Source organism: Gadus macrocephalus, chromosome 1, assembly GCF_031168955.1.
Source record: "Gadus macrocephalus chromosome 1, ASM3116895v1".
Lineage (NCBI taxonomy): Eukaryota > Metazoa > Chordata > Actinopteri > Gadiformes > Gadidae > Gadus > Gadus macrocephalus.
The window spans coordinates 24813408-24835450 of record NC_082382.1 but is presented as its reverse complement, the minus strand read 5'-3'; the positions used below and the strand labels follow the sequence as shown (position 1 = coordinate 24835450).

Here is a 22043-nt window from a genome sequence, read left to right as displayed (position 1 = left end):
TGAGTGATATCTATTACTTGCACCGTGTCAATCATTTGATCATATTTTATTTAGATGGAGACCCTGAGCCAGGAGTTGAGCCGAGACTACCGTCAAAGAGGTAGAGGGGTGCCCTGATCTCCACCTGAGAGTAACCTGCTGCCTCAGCCTAGAGAGTGTTGCTGGCTGTATGTCCTGACTCTACTGCCTTCTCTTCCAGGGATTTACACTCCTGTACCAACCAGGGACTCTGCTGCCGCTATGGATGATCATGATGGTGACCAGAGTCTGGGTCCCCCTCAAGTCCCACATAATGGATCTGTCTCACTCCCACAACATCCTGAGGAGACTCAGACTGTCCTCTTCAGGACAGACGGAGGACAGGATCTCTGTCCCTCTCAGTCTGAGTCCCCCCTCCTCCTCCCGGTCCACCCCCCTCACTCTGGGTCCCCCCTCCCCCTCCCAGTCCACCCCCCTCAGTCTGGGTCCCCCCTCCCCCTCCCGGTCCACCCCCCTCAGTCTGGGTCCCCCCTCCCCCTCCCGGTCCACCCCCCTCAGCCTGGGTCCCCCCTCCCCCTCCCGGTCCCCCCCCCTCACTCTGGTGCCCCCCTCCCCCTCCCGGTCCACCCCCCTCAGTCTGGTGCCCCCCTCCCCCTCCCAGTCCACCCCCCTCAGTCTGGGTCCCCCCTCCCCCTCCCGGTCCACCCCCCTCAGCCTGGGTCCCCCCTCCCCCTCCCGGTCCCCCCCCCTCACTCTGGTGCCCCCCTCCCCCTCCCGGTCCCCCCCCCTCACTCTGGTGCCCCCCTGCCCCTCCCGGTCCACCCCCCTCAGTCTGGATCCCCCCTCCCCCTCCCGGTCCACCCCCCTCACTCTGGGTCCCCCCTCCCCCTCCCGGTCCCAGTCCACCCCCCTCACTCTGGTGCCCCCCTCCCCCTCCCGGTCCCAGTCCACCCTCCTCACTCTGGTGCCCCCCTCCCCCTCCCGGTCCACCCCTCTCAGTCTGGGTAGCAGGGATGGAAATGAACGCCCGCCACACGCCATTTGCCCGTGGATTTGTTTGGTGGCGGGTGAATTGTGTCACTTCACCCGCCACTGTGTCGGGTGATACTTTCAAGTAAGGTCAGATCAAATTTGCATGTTTAATACTGTAATGACCTCGCCGGTGACATAACGATGTCCAGTCATAAGTATTTGAAGGAACTTTAATGTAACAAACCAGGTCACTGAAACCCGTAACCAACGGCAACAATCAACACGAACAACAACCGGTTACCCGGGAAACCCCCAACCCGGTCCCTTCAACGTAGAGCTGTAGCGAAATTTGCGATCGACGTCAAAAATTCGTCTACGTCAAATTTCTCCGTCTACGATTTTCCAGGACAATGGACAACAACACAGAGAACACAGTTCGCACTTTGCTGAGTCTGTTGCTTATTTGGATATATGTTTACCGTTTAATGGGAAAGAAGGCTCGTCGCCTTTAGCACATCACACCCATTCTGGCCTCCTTGCACTGGCTCCCAGTTATTTTTAGGATCCATTTAAAATTGTTTTATTTGTTTATAAGGCACTCAATGGGCTGGCCCCAGCCTATATCACTGAGCTTGTTCAGCCCCACTCTGCCCAAAGGTCCCTCAGATCCTCTAACAAAGGGTTTCTGTATGTGCCACACTCACGGCTCAAGCAGAGAGGTGATAGAGCCTTTGCCATTGCTGCTCCTCGTCTGTGGAACCAGCTCCCCCTGGACATTAGATCCGCCCCCTCCATTTCTGCCTTCAAATCTAGGCTAAAAACCCACCTCTACTCCCTGGCCTTCCTTGCCCCTTGACCTTTTAGCCTACCTCCTGTTCATGTCTGTGTGGTATGCCCTGGAAATGAATGTTCCCCCTTTGTATTATTATGACCTATGTGTTGTTGTATTTTATTCACTTTTTATCTTTATTTATTATTATTATTATTATTGTTATTTTTAATTATCATTATTATTTTTATTATTTGTATCTTATTGTACAGCACTTTGGTCAGTGTATGCTGTGTGTAAATGTGCTCTATAAATAAAACTTACTTACTTACTTTATTATGACCGTGGTCGTCGCATGGACTATGCGTCATCCAGCTCAGGTTGCGTAGCCGTGCGTGTGCGCGACTGCGCGTGTCGGCTCATTAGCATCTGTACCGTAGCGGCCCGTACCGTAGCAGCACACCTCTCCCAAGTGGCCAAATTGAACCGGCCTGGCCAGACTGCCAACACTCACACTGGCAGACTTGAGCACGGCTGGCCTTTCATTTTGTATAACTGAAACTATTTTATGTATTTTATTTAGTGTAAAGCAGAAGGTTTTTTGCTGTGCAAAACTGTTGTTAAATAAAGTATATTATTAAGAATTTTTTGGTATTTATTTGAGATACATTATGGTTTTTATTAATCGAGCAACAGAAATAGATAACCATCCAATTAGTCATTAGATTAGTCGACTAATCGATGAAATAATCGGCCGATTAATCGTTTAATAAATAATCGTTTACCCCCAGCCCTGCTTCAACGTGCAAGCCCCCACCATCCTGTTCTCCCAAGCCCCTCCCCCAGCTGACCTGATGATTCGCCCCCCACACTGATTGACAATAAGAACATTCCAATGCATGCACACAGAACAACTGGCATATTAAGCCCAGTTCAGACCAAAGATTCACGGACTAAAGAAAAACGAAATTAACGGACAACGAAATACAATGCAACACATAACACACTAACTCTTTAAATGTCCCAGGGTCGCTACAATACCTTCGTCATACGGCGCTGCCGAGTTCCACAACCATTACCGTCAACATCCGGCATCATGGTGAACATCGGACCGTGGGCAACACCGTGACTGGCTGGTGTTTGACGGGACGAGCAAGACAATGTTCTGTGCTCTCTGTCATAAACATGCTTCCAATGGCCACAGGTCCAATAGTTTTGTGAGGGGGACACAAAACCTACAATTAGAAGCCGTGAAGGACCACGAGTCCAGAAGACCAGACTTCATGGAGGGGTAGAAGAAAACTGAGGAGTGTGCCTCTGATACCTCAGAATCAGATTCTGATGAGTGACTGTCAACAGGTTATTTTGGGAGAGACTTTGTATGTGTGTGTGTGTGTGTATATTTAAGCAATAGATCACACCAGGCTGTGGTATGTGCTCATTATACCACTGTTAAGGGGCGTTGTTCGGCCCCGACGCGCAGCGGAGGGCCGGCGACCCCCTTCACAGTGGTATAATAGATTAAACCACCAATTCAATATGAATGGCGTCAGCTATTTAGACGTCCATCACATAGATCTGCTCTTTTTAGACGTCCATCACATAGATCTGCTCTATTTAGACGTCCATCACATAGATCTGCTCTATTTAAACGTCGATCACATAGATCTGCTCTATTTAGACGTCCATCTCATAGATCTGCTCTATTTAGACGTCCTAGGACGTGACCATCTCAGCCTCAGCCTCCACAGAGGCGGGAACGGAGGTGGCGGGGACGGCCAGTCCTCCCGGCGCCACCTCTTATATTCCTCTCCAACTTTATCTTGGGTGCCTAAATGTATGCCTACCCCTGTATATTCCCCAACCCTGATGCTGTGCCCATTTTGTGTGATTACTCACAGGACGGTGACCTAGAGGAGGACGTGGACGCGGCGGACACATCCACACAGACTCAGACTACAGCGGATCCCTCCTATCAGAGCCACCGAGTGAAGTCTGTGGAGCGCGGGGGGTTCACCTCTAGGGTGCGCTCAGTCGTGGTCATGGTGAAGCAAAGAGAACTCCACGGCCGTTTAGAGGAGGTGACCCAGCTACCAGGACGCCAGACACCAGTCAAAGAATCAATGTTTGTCAAAGGCCTTGCATTATTTCACATGAAGTTCTGTCATTGACATTTGCTGACCTATAGCAATTCATGTGCAGTTTGTTTACATCACGTTATGTGAGTCTTTCAGCCTCAAAGGGGGAATGATGTAAAGGATTTTAGTCTATGCTATTTCTGATGACATGTTTCAAGCTGACAACAGTTATGAATGGTTTCTTCTCCACATAATAGACAACACCATATAAGGTTTTATGATTTTGTAGATAAGTTAAAGACTACAAACATGGCCACTTTGCCATTTCCGCTAAAGCCAAGACAGACCAAAGGTTTACCTGGGTAGAACATGTAGGTGTGGCTTATTTCCAAATAGTTGTACAGTTAGTGCTATTAATTATCTGATGTGCTTGGACTAATAATAATTATAATAATATCTTTATTCATATAGCACCTTTAAAAGGTGCTATATAAATAAAGATATTATTATTATTATAATGGGGGGGGGGGGGGGGGTTGGACAATCGCAAATTGGACCTCTGGCACCTCCTATAGGTCCTTTGCGACAGACACTGTGTGGGATTTGTCTCTATGGGTGGGTTAGTGTAACTGTGTGGTATTGAGTTATTATTCCCGACACCGTCACGGTTATGTTAATTAGTTATGTTGAGTGTGTTTTGGTGTTTGATGTGTTTGTCCAATAAAGGCAACTCTCGGAGTCGTGCGGCGTAAGGGGCGCGAGAGATGTATAACTGCTGAACCTGGGCTCCCGTCCCGTCCTTCCCGTGTTGCTCGCCACAATATTAATCTCACAAAACATCAAATGGATGTTTCTGGTAAATGTTGGGAAAGAGGTCATATCTGATCGCAACTCATTTAAAATGTGTTTCGATTGAGTTTTCCCGTTCAGTGGGTCTACCCTAAGAGACTATTCTTCATCACATACGGCCACTAGGTGGCTCCTGGTCACGCTGAGAAAACAATGAATTCGTTCACATCACACGTTCATTCGGAATTCTTTCTTGTAAAATGTTGCATTCATTAGCTGCCTTTTTTTTTATTTCTCCCCAGTTATTTCAGAATGTCAACATGCATGCCAATGATGAAATGGCAGCCACTGTGGCCCATATAACTTAAATGAAAGCAAAACACTAAACCTTATTTTACACTTTTTTTTTACAAATTAATTGCAGCCACACAACTTTGCTGCCCTCAAATTAACATTTTGATTGTTTAGATTAAAACAGATTGGAAAATGTTGTTTTTCATTTTGGAATTTATTTTCAAGATATATTTACTTTTATTTCATATTTATTATATTGACAATGCAACTGCATCAGCAAATTGTCGCCAAGCAGAATGCAGTACAGAAGAGGGCTGTTGTCCAACCTGTCCCCCAGGTAAGAGACAATATCCTGACTAATTACCTGGTTCAAAAAACTCTAATTTGGAATGTTATTTTGTTAGCATTTTGGTTTTTTCATCATAGTCAATTGTTTTGGTTCCAACAGGAATGTATGTTAGTAGACTTTGCACAGGATTCAGAAGTACATCATGTGCATCTTGCACAGAAGGTACTTTCCAAGATGGCGACAATGGGCGTGAACAATGCTTTTCATGTCAACATTGTGATGCAGGTACATTTTCACTTTTCAACTTATTAGCTCAGTGATATGTACCCATGTCCTTTAGAACCCTTTCCCCCTTAAACAAGAGCATGAATACTGAGTAACAGGGAAGGAATGAGAAACTTGAGTTTAGATTAATGAGGGTAACAGATGCCTAGATGCCCCTTGAAGGCACTGAATACTTCCCTTCTGTTCCTATCAAGTTATTCTAATCAAAGACATCCTCAGACAACCTTCTCATCCTCTCAGGTTCCTCTGTAACTTTTGTGATTGACAGGTCTCGGCCTGAAGGTGAAGAGGTCGTGTTCATCAACATCTGATGCTGTGTGTGAGGTCCTGGATGGATTCTTCTGTATTGACTCTCGTAGAGGTGGATGTAGGGCCACTCAGAGACACCGTCTGAGCTGCAGTGCTGGTCAATACATCGGTCAAAGAGGTTGGTGTTCTATATCGGTGAACGTCAACAATGATTTGATATAGATAAGTAGTTAGGCTAAATAAATTGACATCTACTGAATATATTCAGCCATGCCATCCATCTTCTTGCGATTTAATGTATTAGTGTGCAAGTTACTGCATGATCATCTACAACAGTCTGGTAATGAGTAGATGGCCAGGAAAACCTTTTAAATTACTTACTGCCCTTTATGCCTACTGGCATGTGGGATTTCAGCTGGTTGCTTTTATTTTATATTGCAGAAGTTAAAAGCCATATTTTTGGTCACAATTGATAAATGCAATGTTTGCACTACCTCTGCAAATGGTTGTGTTTCAATAAAACATGAATATTCATACAGGAACAGCAGACAAAGACACGGAGTGCCTCAAATGTACAAGGGGAACATTCTCAGATTCTCACATTCTCAGGTGCATCGTCATGCCAACTCCGCAGGATTTAAGCGGGTGTTCATTAAACAATACAGTACAATAATTGGATCAAACCCAGTACCTTTGGACCAGGAGTACACTACACACGGTACAACTAAACCTGTTGTCTGGTCCTTCTCCTTTCAGATGTGAATCTTTGGGACGGGTGCTGATAAAACCAGGAACTGATTCCACTGATTCTGAATGTGGAGAACATGGTTCAGAGAGAGGACATGTGGCAGGAATAATACCAGTCATACTGGTAATCGCTTTAATAATCATACCCATTATTCCGAGGAAGAAAATTGGTAAGTGTTACATTAAACTAACATGTATCATGGTTACGTTAAACTAAAACGTATCATGGTAACTTTAAACTAACATGTATTATGGTTATATTAAAATAACATGTATCATGTTACATTAAACTAACAGTTATCACGATTACATTAAACTAACATGTTTCATGTTAACATGTATCGTGGTAACATTAAACTAACATGTATCGTTGTGGTTAGGGATGGGCGATATGGCCTAAAATCCATATTGCGATATACATTGCAACCTATTGCGATAACGATATATATCACGATATATAAATCATAATAGAACCATTTCAGAACAGGTTACATATACTCTAAGGATAGCCAAATTGCTAAATGTATAAAACAAAAGAAAGAAACTTAGTAGGCCTATGTCGTTTTGAGAACATTTATTGTGCAAAACTGTAATCATACAACATAATGTTGTAGCTGCAGAGACTTTAACAAAGAAAAAAATCTTCTGTGTAATGACGTACACTTCTCTTAATTAAATTAAAACTGGTGGTGTCTTGTTAAAGGCACCCAGTGCAACTTTCGAGGCTTAAAAATAAACATTCAATTTCTAGTCTTTTTTACACGTAGTAAGTTTCAATAACTCCATACCATTACATACCGACATTTAAGCAGCAAAGATGAGATGTCGTTGTGTGGTGAGAACTGATACAAAATCGATAACAACAACAATGCCGCCATTTTCTCTATTTTTTGTAACCTACAATAAATAAAGCAGGCTTCCAGTCAATGGAAAAATGGCTTCTACCCACCGGCGATTGTTGTTGTTTACGATTTTCTATCAGTTCTCACCACACAACGACGTCTCATCTTTGCTCCTTGAATGTCGATATGCAATGGTATGGAGTTTTTGAAACTTACTACGTGTAAAAAAGACTAGAAATTTAATGTTTATTTTTCATTGAATGTTTAGATAAAGTTGCACTGGGTGCCTTTAATAAAGAAACGGATACTGTGAATTAGGGAAATACGTATTAGGCATGGCTATTCTAAATAAAGAAAATCTTCCAAGTGTGTGCACAGATACTTGATATTAAAACATAAAAGTGCAAAGTGAACGCATACAATTTTAAAATGAACATGAAATGAGGGCAATCACCAGCTCCTCCGTTTCGCTTTCAGCCATATTTGCTTAGATGACGATGATGCGTTGAAGCCGGATGCAGCTCATGGCTCTTTAAATTTCGCGGGTCGCGGATGATGCGATGAAGCCGGTTGCAGCTCGTGGCTCTTTAAATTTCGCGGGTCGCGGATGATGCGATGCAGCTGGTTGCAGCTCGTGGCTCTTTTTAAATTTCACGGGTCGCGGACGATGCGTTGCAGACGGTTGCAGCTCGTAACTCTACCCATGACCCTCTCTTTATATTTCGCGGGTCATGGATAGATCGCGTGAAACATGCATTATCGCGATAGAGCAATATAACTAAAATCTCTATCGTAGGCCATTTTTTATCGTTTATATCGTGCATTCCTAGTTGTGGTTACATTAAACTAACATGTATCACGATTACATTAAACTAACATGTTTCATGTTAACATGTATCTTGTTAACATTAAACTAACTTGTATCGTGGTTACATTAAACTAACATGCATCACGATTACATTTCTCCAATCTAAGGACTAGAATGCCAATCATGAAATAACTTTTTCCATCGGGTATTCCAGGCACCGGGATAAGACTGATAGAGATAACATAAGAGTATGATATAAAATGTTTGGCGGGACTGTAGAATTTAAATGGCTCGGATCTCCTGTAGCTGGATAGGTTGACCTGATCCAGTCCTCATGACGTCCCGCTCGTTCATTGGTTGATATGTCATGCTTCCTAGAGAAGACCTGGTGGGCGTGGCGTTATTTTTCTATCTCCTTCCTGATAATGCATCAGACAAGACATACCTGTGAGGCTGGACATGCCGACAGGACACGACAGATGGATCTCTTCTCTCATGTTCGCCCTTCACCCCAAACATGGACAGACAAAAAATAGTTTGTGGACTTCACTAAAATAGTTTGTGTGCTCAAACGTTTTTTTTCCCCCTCGGATACAAACCCACCTGCCGCAAGACATAAGGACGAGCCTGTGGATCACCAGCATAACCCATTAGGTATGTAACATTAAAGATTATATTATTATATAGGATAGATCATCACTACAATGTAGAACATAAAAAAAGCTACTAAAGAGCTACTTTGGATGGTTGTCAGCATGTAGCTTTGCCCAATCGTTACTACACCACATTCCCTTGCTCATGGCTAATCCAGCGTTCCAGGCAAACCGTATTTTCACAACCTTCTCCCTTTAAAATTGCCCTGGAACGGCAGTCAAGCTTGCAAGTTAAGAGCTGGAACTGGGAGTACATCGATCTGGTATGAGTTCACGGTTAGTGAGTTATGGGTTTGACTGCCGTTCCAGGGCACTTTCACCGGCAGAGGGTTGTGAAAACACGGGTTACGGGTTGCCTGGAACGCACCATGAATGTAAATGTCCCCTTCTTATTTCAGGAATAACGTTCTGTATGGACTGCCAAAACACAAATGTCCCCTCTTATTTATTTCAGTGATGTGATAACCCGCTATGTTGGCTGGTGTAGCCAGCGCTAGCTGTAAGACTGCGGCAGGTCTATCCCGGGGTGGTTGGCTAGTGTTAGCCAGAGCTAGCTGTCAGCCTATGGATAGGTTGGCTGTTGTAGCCAGAGCTAGCTTTCATCCTACGGCTATCCCGGGATGGTTGGCTAGTGTTAGCCAACGCTAGCCGTCAGTCTACGGCTTGTCTATCCCGAGATGGTTGGCTAGTGTTAGCCAGAGCTAGCTGTCAGCCTACGGATAGGTTGGCTGGTGGAGCTAGCCGTCAGCCTACGGCTATCCCGGGATGGTTGGCTAGTGTTAGCCAGAGCTAGCCGTCAGTCTACGGCTAGGCTATCCCGGGATGGTTGGCTAGTGTTAGCATAAGCCGCATATCCCTTTTAAAAAGTAAAGGCAGAAAAAACTTCCACAGCTTTGCGAAAAAGTTAACGCTGGCTAGAGCTGTTTTATCTTATTTTGAATAAGTAAATGCGGTAAATGGGAGAGTTTAACCCCGTTGCAAAATACGATGTGCAGGCCGACATGGCGCGAGTTAACGCGTCTGCCTTTTCCCACCGTGGTCAGGACAGCGGTCACGGAATTGCGCGGATCGATCACAAAACATCGATACTACAAACAATAGGTCTCGTTTTTTAAGATCGACTCTAGCGTCAATATGATCGATACGAGTTTTCCCCCTCCGTGTCGTGCCCGTTTTCTGAAAGAGTAGATCTATTCTGTCCGTGTCCGGAAAAACTACTCATTGACGTCTGAGCGCATGCGCACTTTGTCATGCCACCAGAGAATGTCTTAAAAGTCAGCTCCCCTGAGGGCCGGTGTAAGTACCATATTGGCTTACGCTATCTACAGCAATAAGGTATTTTATGGCTTAAATTAAAGAGCCTGTAATGATCTTTCATTTTGAACATAGACCATTCCCAACCTATCTGTATGGATAGTTTTCTTCTAAAAACAAAACATCCCTCGGAATCATCTTGGCTGTTAAGATAAGCCGTCCGTGTTGCCAGATTGGGCACATTTTCAGCCTGATTTGGCTACTTTGAATCACGTTAGGCTGGAAAAACGGGACATTTGCCCAATCTGGTGCAACCAAGCTGGTGTGTAGTGAGCGTTCTGGCACCGATTGGCTGCCGTGCATCACCCAAGTGGGTGCTACATATTGGTGGTGGTTAGTGAGGTCCCCCCTTCACTTTAGGCGTCTTTGAGTGTTATTAATTATTATTATTCTTCATGTTTAACCTCTGTTTTCCTTTTATTCCTAGTCTGTTTTACATAGTTTTGAATGATGACTATATGCTCTGTAAGGTGACCTTGGGTGTCTTGAAAGGCGCCTCTAAATTAAATGTATTATTATTATTATTATTATTATCTGGCAACACAAACCGAAACTAGACAGACCTACTCGCGCTCACACATGTGCTCGCTGTGGTTGCTATGACGACAGCCAGAGCTACAGCACAAAACAGCCAATCACAACTGTCCCTTAGCAGCCAATCACAATGTAGCCTACGCCCATTCAAGCGTACAGCCAATGATATAGAGTGGCGAAGTCACGCCCCTTCCGGTAGGGCTCATGGGACCTATGAGATCGAAAAATATGAATGGGTGTCAATGGAGAGAAAATAATTATTTTCTGGTCCCGGTCTTTATATGCCCTGGATTACACATATGTTGTTTGTGGATTTAAAGGATAATTTTTCATGCAAAGAGTTCGACCGTTTATTGTGCAATTGTTCAGATAAAGGCTGTAGAGAAAACACAACGAGAAAGACTACACGGCTCGTATGTGACGTCACGCTACCTGCGACTGGCGTGGAGAAGACCGACAATCTTCCCATCGGCATAACTGAAACTCTGCACGTGCCCCGACTTATAATGGTTTTCACCTCTTTCGATGCTTTTATCCTCCCCTTGGAAAAAGTGGTGAAGTGGGGCAGAGAGATCGCCATCTCTGTGCCGAGTTCCTAGGGCGGGTGTGGCGACGTATATCATATGCGTCGAGAGCAGCGAAGAGCTGTAGTTCACAAAGCGGCCTCACGTAAAACCTAAAATTATCAAACTTCTTCACGAACATTTTTAGTTTTCTTTGCATGAAAAATTATCATTTAAATCCACAAACAACATATGTGTAATCCAGGGCATATAAAGACTGGGACCAGAAAATAATTATTTTCTCTCCATTGACACCCATTCATATTTTTCGATCTCATAGGTCCCATGAGCCCTACCGGAAGGGGCGTGACTTCGCCACTCTATTGTGTTACGTAATCAGCAGACGACGGACCCCGAGCCGATCTGGTAGCCGAGCCAATATGGTACTTACACCGGTTGTCACTGTAAGACTTTATAATTTAACTATTCCTTAAGATGTTATTAAATAACTCTGGGTTTAATTATTATTTTTTCAAGTGTACAAATATTCATTGCATACTTGTACATGCATTTGAAAATATATGTAAACAACTAAGAAAATTGCTCCATGACATAAATCCCTTTAATTGATCAAGTTAAGAAAACCAATATTAATTCATCAATCAAAGATCGAACTAAATAAAAGTAATATTATCAAACATAAGTTATTACATTAACTTTACTAGGCTTGAAAACTTGTTTGAGGACCGCGGTCCTATCAATTCTGTAGGGTATGTCACATCTCCATATTCTGAGCCACCCCCTCAAAAAATGCTGGAACATATAATGCCGTTTCAGGGAATTTGGGGACCCCAAGCAAAACTTCCGAGCCGGGAATTTGGGGCCCCAAGCAATTGCTTGGTTTGCTTGCCTTCGCGACGGGCCCAGTTCCAGAACCATTTCACACAGGGCTTCTTGGTGGCGAATGCAATGATAGGTTATCAGAGGTGTGTGTGACAGAACTTTTTCTGATTAATTTGAACTCAAGTTCAAGTTCTTCAAGGTAGGGCTGGGCGATATATGCGATGTATCGCGAGATGTTCTCCAGGGGATGTATAAAATGCCCATATCGCGAACATCGAATATAAATTGGGACGCAATGTTTCTTTTTGCCGCCGCCGGCATACTCGTTGTGCTTTCACGCGACGGGGCGACAAGATCTCATACAAAGTGAACGTAGAGACGCGTATCTGCCAATCAGCGTTCAACAGCGTGGCCACTGAGTGACATGTGTAACGTAACAGCCAACCAGCGTTCAACCGTCAAACTCGGTGCAGTGCAGTCCGGGGTGAACTGCAGCACGGAGGAGAAAGTGATTGTTGCCGTTTGCGACTCCCGGAGCTCTATATATAATAATATATAATATAATATAATATAATTGGTTATATAATATCACGGATAAAAGCTCTGTGCGCCTCCTGATGGCCGTAGCGTGGGGAGCTCTCATAGGGATTGGGCTTCTCGGGGTTTGTTTAACGCACAGTGTTCCCTTCTCTCGCTATTTCCGGTGGCTCTCTAAACTCACTCCCCCCGCCCATTGCGAGTCCACGAGATTCTCATGGACGCGCGTGTGTGACGTAGTCTGGAAGGCGCGCTGCTGTAGGTGCGTGTACCTCCGACTGGTGAGTGAGAACAGCCAGAAAGAGAAAAAAGGATGGAAACTGAGGATTTGGTTTCGAAAAAGAATAGCACTGGATCCTTCGTCTGGCAGTGTATATATAATAATTATTATTCAAACTGTTAATAAATAATTAACGGTTTGAATAAATGCTGTGTTGGTAAATCTAACTTGCTGTGATTTTCCTTTTCTTATGTGCAAGTTCTAAATTGTTCCAATAGAAAGTTTAAACAATATGTTGTTTCATGTAATCTAAATGCAGACTTATGTTTCAGTAATACTAGAATTATTACTGACGTAACATTATGCCAGACATGGTTGAATCGAGCATTTATGATGTGCTCTAGAGGAGATTCAAAATATATCGAGATATATATCGTGTATCGAGATATAGTAAAAAAATATCGAGATATTCATTTTGGCCCATATCGCCCAGCCCTACTTCAAGGCAAGGTAAACTAAACTCTGTCCTTAAATCTAATCTGATATTCTAGTTATATCTGATTAAATTAGTTCGTTTATATTTCAATTTGGGATTGAAGTTATCACAAATGTTGTTATGCCGTTAATTGAAAGGAAGGCTTGACTATACGAAACAGGAAAAAGAGGACGAACATTGTGACGGTTCCATCGCTCCTTTCCTGCAGTATCGCCTCACCACTATCAGCTGCACCTTCTCGCTCTCGAGTTGAGCGCTACAGTTCCCAGAGCCCCGCCTCCTCTCACTCGAGTCACTCGCAGTGCTGTCTCTCTTCAAAATGTCGTTTTAAAGATCAGATGGAAACACGGCCCCGCCAGTGCACCAGGCAGATTAAAACCACGGTATTAAAATTGCAATCGGTGCATCTTTATTAACTGCTGTATTTATTTGTTTCTTTTCTTTACACAGATATTTCAGAATTTTAATAGATAGTCAAAATGCACATCCTGGGGACCCTCATGTTCATAATATGTTTAGCTGGCTATGGCTATGCAGTCGTACGTTGTCCCTGGGATGAATACCGAGTGGGAAGTGAATGTTGCCCATTATGCCCTCGTGGTAAGAACCACATTTCTGAACTGTTGTTAAACATATAAATAAAACAAATATCTGATTGAAGAAATACAAATTAATTAGTATGTATGTATCAAAGCTTAACTACATACACCTTTTCTTTTCAACAGGATGGCATTTTGTAAAGGACTGCTCAATGTCAAACAAAAGCTCTACAAATTGCTCAAAGTGCCCCGGTGGTACTTTCCAAGCAGGCAACAACAAGGAGAAGCAATGCTCTAACTGTACAAAGTGTGACGCAGGTACGTCTGTTATTTAATGAAAATGCCTCCCATGCAAACCCCATATGTTGTGTTGATGAGAACGTTGTGTTGTTCGTGTTCATTTCAGAGTAGTTGTGTTGTTCATGTTTATATCAGAAGTTGTGTTGTTCATGTTTATATCAGAAGTTGTGTTGTTCATGTTTATATCAGAAGTTGTGTACTCCCAGGTTGTCTGAGGTTCCTCTGTAACTGTTGTGATTGACAGGTCTCGGTCTGAAGGTGAAGAAGTCGTGTTCATCAACATCAGATGCTGTGTGTGAGGTCCTGGATGGATTCTTCTGTGGTGACTCTAACAGAGGTGGATGTAGGACCGCTCAGAGACACACGGTTTGCAGTCCTGGTCAATACATCGGTCAAAGAGGTTGGTGTTCTATATACTGCACATCAACTTTCATTTAACTGCCTTTTTTATTTAACCTTTAATTTATTCAGGGCATCTTCTTGAGGGTTAGACCCCAATTTAACAAGAGACCTGAACTTTAAAGTATAGTTTTAACACCTCCTGATTCTATTCAGCCCTATAAGGGGTCATCCAGCTTTTAACATTTAATGTATTGGTGTCCAAGTTATTCCCTGATCAAATACAACAGTCTGGCAATGAGTTGAATGATAGAAACACCTTTGAATTACAATTCTGTTTCCTTCTTCCCCGGAGCTTGCGCCAAACAATTTTGGTGAAGGTAGTTGCAATATTTAACTGAATGTGTTTTAAACTAATGTAATGTTCAGACCACATCTGAGAATGATGGTGTTCTAATAAAACATCTTTATATTCCTACAGGAACAGCAGATAAAGACACAGAGTGCCTTCACTGTACTGATGGAACATTCTCAAATGGCACATCAACGTCTTGTCAGAACCACACAAAGTAAGTGAATATTATAGTTTATTTATCAATACATTAGGGGTGGACGGTATAAACGGTATACTAGTATTGTTTGAATATTTATTGAAAAAGTATGAAGGCGTGTTCACTTGAGACGACCAGTGCTTTTGACCTCGAACCCCAATTTACCCTCCCGGACCCTGCACACATTGGTGGTTTATTGGGTTTCATTCTGTTGTAAATGCGATGGCTCCGTGGTTCCAGGGTTAGGGTTAGGGTACAGATGGCCTAGTGAGGGTTAGGGTTAGGGTACAGATGGCCTAGTGAGGGTTAGGGTTAGGGTACAGATGGCCTAGTGAGGGTTAGGGTTAGGGTACAGATGGCCTAGTGAGGGTTAGGGTTAGGGTACAGATGGCCTAGTGAGGGTTAGGGTTAGGGTACAGATGGCCTAGTGAGGGTTAGGGTTAGGGTACAGATGGCCTAGTGAGGGCGCACTCACACTAGGCCATCTGTACCGTGCCCAAGTCCGTTTCACACCTGTACCGTGCTCAAGTCTAGATTGTGTGGCTAGTGTGAGCACGCCAACCGTACTCAAGTCCACTTCAATTCCTTGGACTGAGCACACTTGAGAGAGGTGTGCTCAGGCCACGGTACAGATGCTAACGAGCCGACACGCGCACACACACGGCTACGAAACCTGAGCTGGATGACGTATAGTCCATGCGACCTTCTACCCCATTACACAATAAACATGACGGCAAGCGGTCCACGTTGGTGCGTTAGGAAAGTTGAGTTTTTGATCAATAATCCCCTGTTCGTCACGGCGCGGGCTTTCTTGGTTCACTGGAGAAGGCGGGGCTGAGCACAGTCTAGACCTCTTTAGAATATTTTGCACACTCCCGAATTTTTTTATTTTTTTTATGATTGAAGACGCCCGCCTGCAAGAATAAGTTCACGTCTGAGTGTAGGCTACAAACGCGACTAACTATTTACAAGTGCAAAAACGCCAACATATTCTTTACTTTGCTGACAACTTGTTTTTTATCCCGACAAAAGCCTCGTTCCTCTGCGTCTCTCTCGTAGATCGCACCATCTTTCACCGTCTTTGTTTAATACGACTGCATCACCTTCTCTCACATGATCAGCAGCTCGCGGATTTCACTTTCTCTCAAGTAAAAAGTAAACTGCTCATGATCATATCGCTGCGTTGTCTCTGTGGAGACAGAGAAGCAACACCACTACCCAAGTGTGATTGCGCCGTTCTCAGTGAGCCATTAAGATCAGGAAGCATAGAGGGGGAATATTGAACGTCCAACTGAATTCATAATCGTTGATATCATCAACGAGTCAAGTGTCCACCTCGACTCTGCATAGCCACCCTCCCCCTTCTGGCCACCATTGTACATTGTATTGTATTGTGTTGTATTGTATTATAGTACTTAACTGTGTAGCAACTGCAGTAGCTGCTATCATGGCTGTAACACGGGGAATTGATTAGCCGATTGTGGTACTTGCACTTGGTTCTATGAACATCCTTACTGTACCGACAGCGATATATTGATGCACTTCTTATGACTAATGTACTTATTGTAAGTCGCTTTGGATAAAAGCGTCTGCTAAATGCCCTGAATGTAAAACGTAAATATCATTGTGTGGGTCGCCATTCGTCTGAAACATCCAGACTATATTAAATGCATTTTAAACTAATCAATCAGAATATATGGTAGGCTATAATATAAAAGTGAAAGCCAAGACTAGTGTGAGTGTTGTTGCGTCATTGACTCAAGACAAGTGCGTCATCACTGACAGACACGCCTCCAAGCGAGAAGCCCGGTTGTAACGGACATGCAACCCAGCCGGACCGGGCCGAGCCAGTAGAGTATAGTGGAATAACGCCATCGCTCAAGAACCTAGCTGAAGGCCTACTGATGGCATGTGGACATTGGGGATCGATCCCAGTACCTTTGGACCAGGAGCCAAATACCCGGTCTAATATCCTGCCCCCCTATACAATCCACACACCCTCAAACTAAACCTGTTGTCTGGTCCTTCTCATTTCAGATGTGAATCTGAGGGACTGAAACTGATGAGACCAGGAACTGATTCAACTGATTCTGAATGTGGAGAACCTGGTTCACATGCAGGACTAGTGGCAGGACTAGTAATAGCAGGAGTCATAGGAATGGCTTCAATAATCGGAGGCATTTTTCTGTACAAGAAAAAAAGAGGTAAGTGTTGCATTAATCTAAAATGTATCATGGTTACATTAAACTAACATGTATCATGTTACAGTAAACTAACGTGCTTCTTGTTACATTCAACTCACATGTATCAGGGTTATGCTGAATGATAGAGACTGCTGTCCTGACATGTTACTGTATTGTTTATCTCTCTATAGAAAAGGCTAATCAAAGGCGTGATACGGTAAGTGTTATTACTGGTTTGATACAGAACACAATAATATGTGTGACCCTAGCTGGCAGTGGTGGAGTTATTAGATGATGACCTTATTGTGAACCCAATGTTGATATTTTATTAACATTTTTTATTTTATAGAAAAGCGAAACACAGGAACTGGAGAACGGTAAGATCTTATTCCACATTTTTCACTTTTGTAAATTTGTAACATAACTTTATTAATATCTATTCAGTATGTCTTCTATGAAGAGTCTAATACAGAGTCTAAACATTATGCAATATAAAATATAAGGATCAAAAGTGTATTCAGTAGCTTGCTCCTCTTGTGTTGTGTTTCTGGCTGTGTCTGGTGGTGTGTGTCTGGTTGTGTTTCTGGCTGTGTCTGGTTGTGTGTGTCTGGTTGTGTCCTCATCTCCACCTGAGAGTACCCAGCTGCAGAGCTGCTCCACTGGGCTTCAGTCTTCAGTGAGTGTTGCTGCATGTGGAGGTTGGCTGTATGTCCTGACTCTCTGCTGCCTTCTCTTCCAGAAACTACACCACTAAGGTCCACTGACGGTCCTGAACCAACCAGGGACCAACAAGACCCTACCACAACTATGGAGAATCACAATGGTGTCCAGAGTCCAGCCCCACCCTCAAGCCTCTCGCATAATGGATCTGTCTCAGTCCATTGTGAGGACGATCCTATTGTTTCACCTTCTTCTGACGAATGTACCATCACTGTAAATGGTCCGTCTGTCCACTTTAAGAGGGAAAATGGAGCAGCCTAGTCCATCTCCATAGTCTCTCCTAATGCCGCGTTTCCACTGCAGGGTGCGGTACGGGTCGGTTCGCCTCAGTCCGGTAGGGAGGGGCGGTGTAGCCCAGCTCAGTTCCGAGGTCGCGTTTCCACCGCCGACAGTACCCTTTAAGGTACGCCGGATGTCGATCGCCGCGGCAGCTACGTAAACATCGTAAACAATGTCTCCCTCCCCAAGAATGCAGAGGAACGTCTCCACCTCCTTGTTCGCCCAAGCAAGCGTTTTATGCGACATGTTCATTGTAAAGAATAATACCTCGAGGCTACTGTTTGTTTGTTTTTATCCCCACGTCGCCCGGACGTGACGATTCTGTCAACCAATCAACGGAGGGGGTGTGTAACTCGAATATTCCGGCACCCTTTCAGGCGTCTCAGTACCCCAACGGAGGAGTACTGAAGACGAGGGCAAAACGAGTACCGCTCAGTCCGGGTCACGCCCACTTTTGGCGGTGGAAACGCAATCCGGACCGCACCTTTGCGAACCGAACCGTACCGCACCCTGCAGTGGAAACGCGCCATTACACTACGCCCCTTCCACCTCCCAGTCCACCCCCCTCAGTCTGGTGCCCCCCTCCACCTCCCAGTCCACCCCCCTCAGTCTGGGTCCCCCCTCCACCTCCCAGTCCACCCCCCTCCACCTCCCAGTCCACCCCCCTCAGTCTGGGTCCCCCCTCCACCTCCCAGTCCACCCCCCTCAGTCTGGTGCCCCCCTCCACCTCCCAGTCCACCCCCCTCAGTCTGGTGCCCCCCTCCACCTCCCAGTCCACCCCCCTCAGTCTGGTGCCCCCCTCCACCTCCCAGTCCACCCCCCTCAGTCTGGGTCCCCCCTCCACCTCCCAGTCCACCCCCCTCAGTCTGGTGCCCCCCTCCACCTCCCAGTCCACCCCCCTCAGTCTGGTGCCCCCCTCCACCTCCCAGTCCACCCCCCTCAGTCTGGTGCCCCCCTTCACCTCCCAGTCCACCCCCCTCAGTCTGGGTCTGGCCTTTATGTTGAGATGGGGAGAACCTTCAGCCACAGATTAAGGCCTAACAAAAAAAAATGTGGTTCCTGTTGGTCGTCAGTTGAGGTCATGGGTAGGTAGGGAATTTATTTTATTTTTTTATTTTATTTTTTCCAGCGGCTGCGAATGATAGGTAGGGTTTTTTCATTTAAAAACGAGAGAATGCCCTCATCCTTGTACAGAATGAAGAGGTGCTGTACTCAAACGTTTTTTTTTAAAGCTCATAAAATAATTTGGGTCGCACATAAATTGACAGGGTCGGTCGGAAACCGGAACCAAACAAAAAAAAATGTTTAGGCCTAATTTGCCCCAGGGGCAAAGACTGAGTGCTCCTTTGTGCCGTCAACCATTAGGCTGTACAACAGCGATTGATGTATATCTTTCAAAGCACTTTTTAGATTTTGTACATTGCATTTACATCCTTTACTGTACTGTGACGAACTGCCACTAGGCCACTTTATAATTTATACTGTTTGCCCTATTTGTTTGTTTTTCCTAACTTCAGCGTCTATTTTGTTTTACCTAGCACTACTTAGTATTTTTATTGTGACTGAATCACCCCTCCAGGCCTCCAGGTGATTCATCCAGTTTTATCTATCAGCCTGGGTCTCCCCTCCCAGTCAGTTTACAGGTCTGCTGCTGGATTTTACTTTTTTTAATCTATTTTCTTTTATTCGAATTTATTGTATGACTGTTTCTACGTGAAGCACTTTGAGTTGGCCTCATGTAGTTGCCTTGCCTTATGTACGGCCCTGGTGGGAAGAGACTGTACCGTTTAGGGTACTGAATGAAAATTCTCTTTTGAGCATCCTACATAAATGTATATATATATATTTGTATATTTTTTATTGTTACTTTTTGAAAAAATAAATAAAGATATATATATATATATATTCAATCGATCACTGCCTACCCTTGACTACAAAATCTATCGCTACCCAGAACCTGAGCAAGGAGCCTCAGGGAGTGACTTGAGTCTGGACTTGGAATGAGGGGAAGCCACCCAGCTTCAGCACCGTCAAATTAAAAAAGAAGTATTAAACACGCCAACAAAAATATCAATGTACATATTAAGAACCAATTCAATATGAATGGCGTCAGCTATTTAAACGTCCATCACATAGATCTGCTCTATTTAAACGTCCATCTCATAGATCTGCTCTATTTAAACGTCCATCACATAGATCTGCTCTATTTAAACGTCCATCACATAGATCTGCTCTATTTAGACGTCCATCACATAGATCTGCTCTATTTAAACGTCCATCTCATAGATCTGCTCTCCGTGTCTAGTAGTAGGCCTACAACACTTTACGGAGGAATATAAACCAGCCAGAGTTTTTGGGAGACCTTCGGTCTCGATTTGCTGCCGCATCAGGTAGATCAAAAACCGCATTTGGTCCTCGATAAAGCCGCCCTCATTTGATATTATAGCCATCAGTGTGGCATCCGGAACACACCATAAAACCCAAGTACAATGACAACGCCCCCCCTAGGCCAGTGTTTGGGCAGCCAATCGCAAAGGGGTATTCTGATGGCGTCACGCACATGCGCAGAACCACTAGAAGCGGAGCCCGCTGGGGACTCTCTAAATTTATTTCTAGCGAATAACATGACGAAACAACACGAACTAAGCTAACATTAGACTATAGCCATACCAGATAACGGCATACCAGCTAACCCTAACTATTTATATTAAACTCTGAACCATTTTGCAACAGGCAACTGTGTGTTGGTGCGTCTTAAGGCGGCTGCATGCTTCAGCGTTGGTGTTACGTTGTTGCGCAAAATTTACTCAAAGCAATTCATGCTCCCTTTTAGGTTGCGCGTGTTGCCAAGCAATTTACCGCCAGAACAGTAGGTGGAGTAATATGTGGAGTAAAGTTTTTCGTTGAAGACGACCTCGAGAATGACGTCTTTGTCTGTGGGAGTCGTTGGTTTGTTTATGTGCCAAAGTTTGATGATCTCCTTTCGCGAGTCATCCGATATCTTCCCGACTCGCACCAAAACCGGCCCTTGTCAGGGAGCAGCTGGCAGATCATTTTTTGTCAGATGCTGGCGTGTTTCCCCACCAGTACTTGGAAGCATGACTTTTGATTCATTAGTTATCATGTTACACAAGTTACCTAATTTGGTTTACGTCAAACTCATTCATTCATATCCATATAAAATGTTTATACAACAGCTACTGCCTTGACAGATGAATGAATTATTTAAGTGTAGGCCTATAGCCAAAGGCTTTAAGCTATAGCGCATAATGTCCTCATAAATTATATGGTAGGCAGCATTATTAGAGAAAAGGGGTTTATTTATCAAATACAGAAAATAGTCCCACCATACACGCACACATTTTTCATTCACTACACACTCACGCTTTCAAATTTCATTCACTCAAAGAGGCTACTGAACTTATGTTTCACACAGAACATGAACACTTATGTTTCACATAGAACGTGAACACAAAACATTACGTAATTAATTCAAATAGGCTAACACTAAAACAAATAAGGCCAGTAGGCCTAATAGAACGAATATCGGGTGACAAGATCATTAAAATGGCTCACAATCCCGCATCAGCTGTTTGATGTCGCGCATCAAAATAGCACTTTGCCCCTGTGGAAGGGTTCGCATAAAGGGTTCGCATAATTATGTGCCAGATCGGGTGGTAGGTGGCGGTATGAAAACAGGAAATGTGATACTCCAGACAGGAAGTAGTAACCAGACGAGCAGACCAATCACAGCCTTGCAGGCTGCGCGGCTCGCGTAAAAGCTTACGTAAAAAATGACGCAAGTCTAGAAAAATCGCCCGACGCACGCAAGACGTGAGAAGTCGCGCAAGGGGTGCGCAAGGGCCTCTTGCGCTTGCGCTTACGCTTACGTAACTGAGCATAAAGGCCGATACATACCTCCGGATACGGA

The 22043-nt window shown here is 44.4% G+C and overlaps 2 protein-coding genes across 4 annotated transcripts in view; both read left to right on the top strand.

Moving 5' to 3' along the window:
• The window catches only part of LOC132464133 (uncharacterized), a gene marked incomplete at its 5' end in the record, with an annotated part of 31985 nt that extends 29316 nt beyond the window's left edge, over window positions 1-2669 (top strand). The window contains 2 exons of the mRNA XM_060060337.1: window positions 276-1290; window positions 2531-2669. Of these exons, the coding sequence (XP_059916320.1) occupies window positions 276-987 (712 nt within the window). The remainder of the gene's footprint in view (window positions 1-275; window positions 1291-2530) is intronic.
• A 2326-nt stretch (window positions 2670-4995) lies between these two features.
• On the top strand, window positions 4996-18096 carry LOC132463579 (tumor necrosis factor receptor superfamily member 14-like). 3 transcript variants are annotated; one of them, XM_060059869.1, is made up of 9 exons: window positions 8467-8755; window positions 13652-13801; window positions 13927-14058; window positions 14285-14440; window positions 14861-14948; window positions 16968-17134; window positions 17305-17330; window positions 17463-17490; window positions 17853-18096. In XM_060059869.1, the coding sequence occupies exons 2-9, from the start codon at window positions 13681-13683 to the stop codon at window positions 18092-18094; spliced, it is 960 nt and encodes a 319-aa protein (XP_059915852.1). In that variant the 5' UTR covers window positions 8467-8755; window positions 13652-13680; the 3' UTR covers window positions 18095-18096. The 3 variants fall into 3 exon arrangements, with proteins under 3 accessions (XP_059915846.1, XP_059915837.1, XP_059915852.1); XM_060059863.1 differs by lacking the exons at window positions 8467-8755; window positions 13652-13801; window positions 13927-14058 and adding exons at window positions 4996-5218; window positions 5330-5455; XM_060059854.1 differs by lacking the exons at window positions 8467-8755; window positions 13652-13801; window positions 13927-14058; window positions 14285-14440 and adding exons at window positions 4996-5218; window positions 5330-5455; window positions 5724-5882.
• Window positions 18097-22043: the final 3947 nt, after the last annotated feature.

What these genes read in the sequence shown, in the direction of transcription:
- LOC132463579 (XM_060059854.1), top strand. Translation starts at nt 5,074, where the DNA reads ATGTTGTTTTTCATTTTGGAATTTATTTTCAAGATATATTTACTTTTA. An exon ending in ATGTCAACATTGTGATGCAG is followed by an intron (nt 5,456 to 5,723) that starts GTACATTTTCAC and finishes TGTGATTGACAG; the next exon opens with GTCTCGGCCTGAAGGTGAAG. An exon ending in TCTGTACAAGAAAAAAAGAG is followed by an intron (nt 17,135 to 17,304) that starts GTAAGTGTTGCA and finishes ATCTCTCTATAG; the next exon opens with AAAAGGCTAATCAAAGGCGT.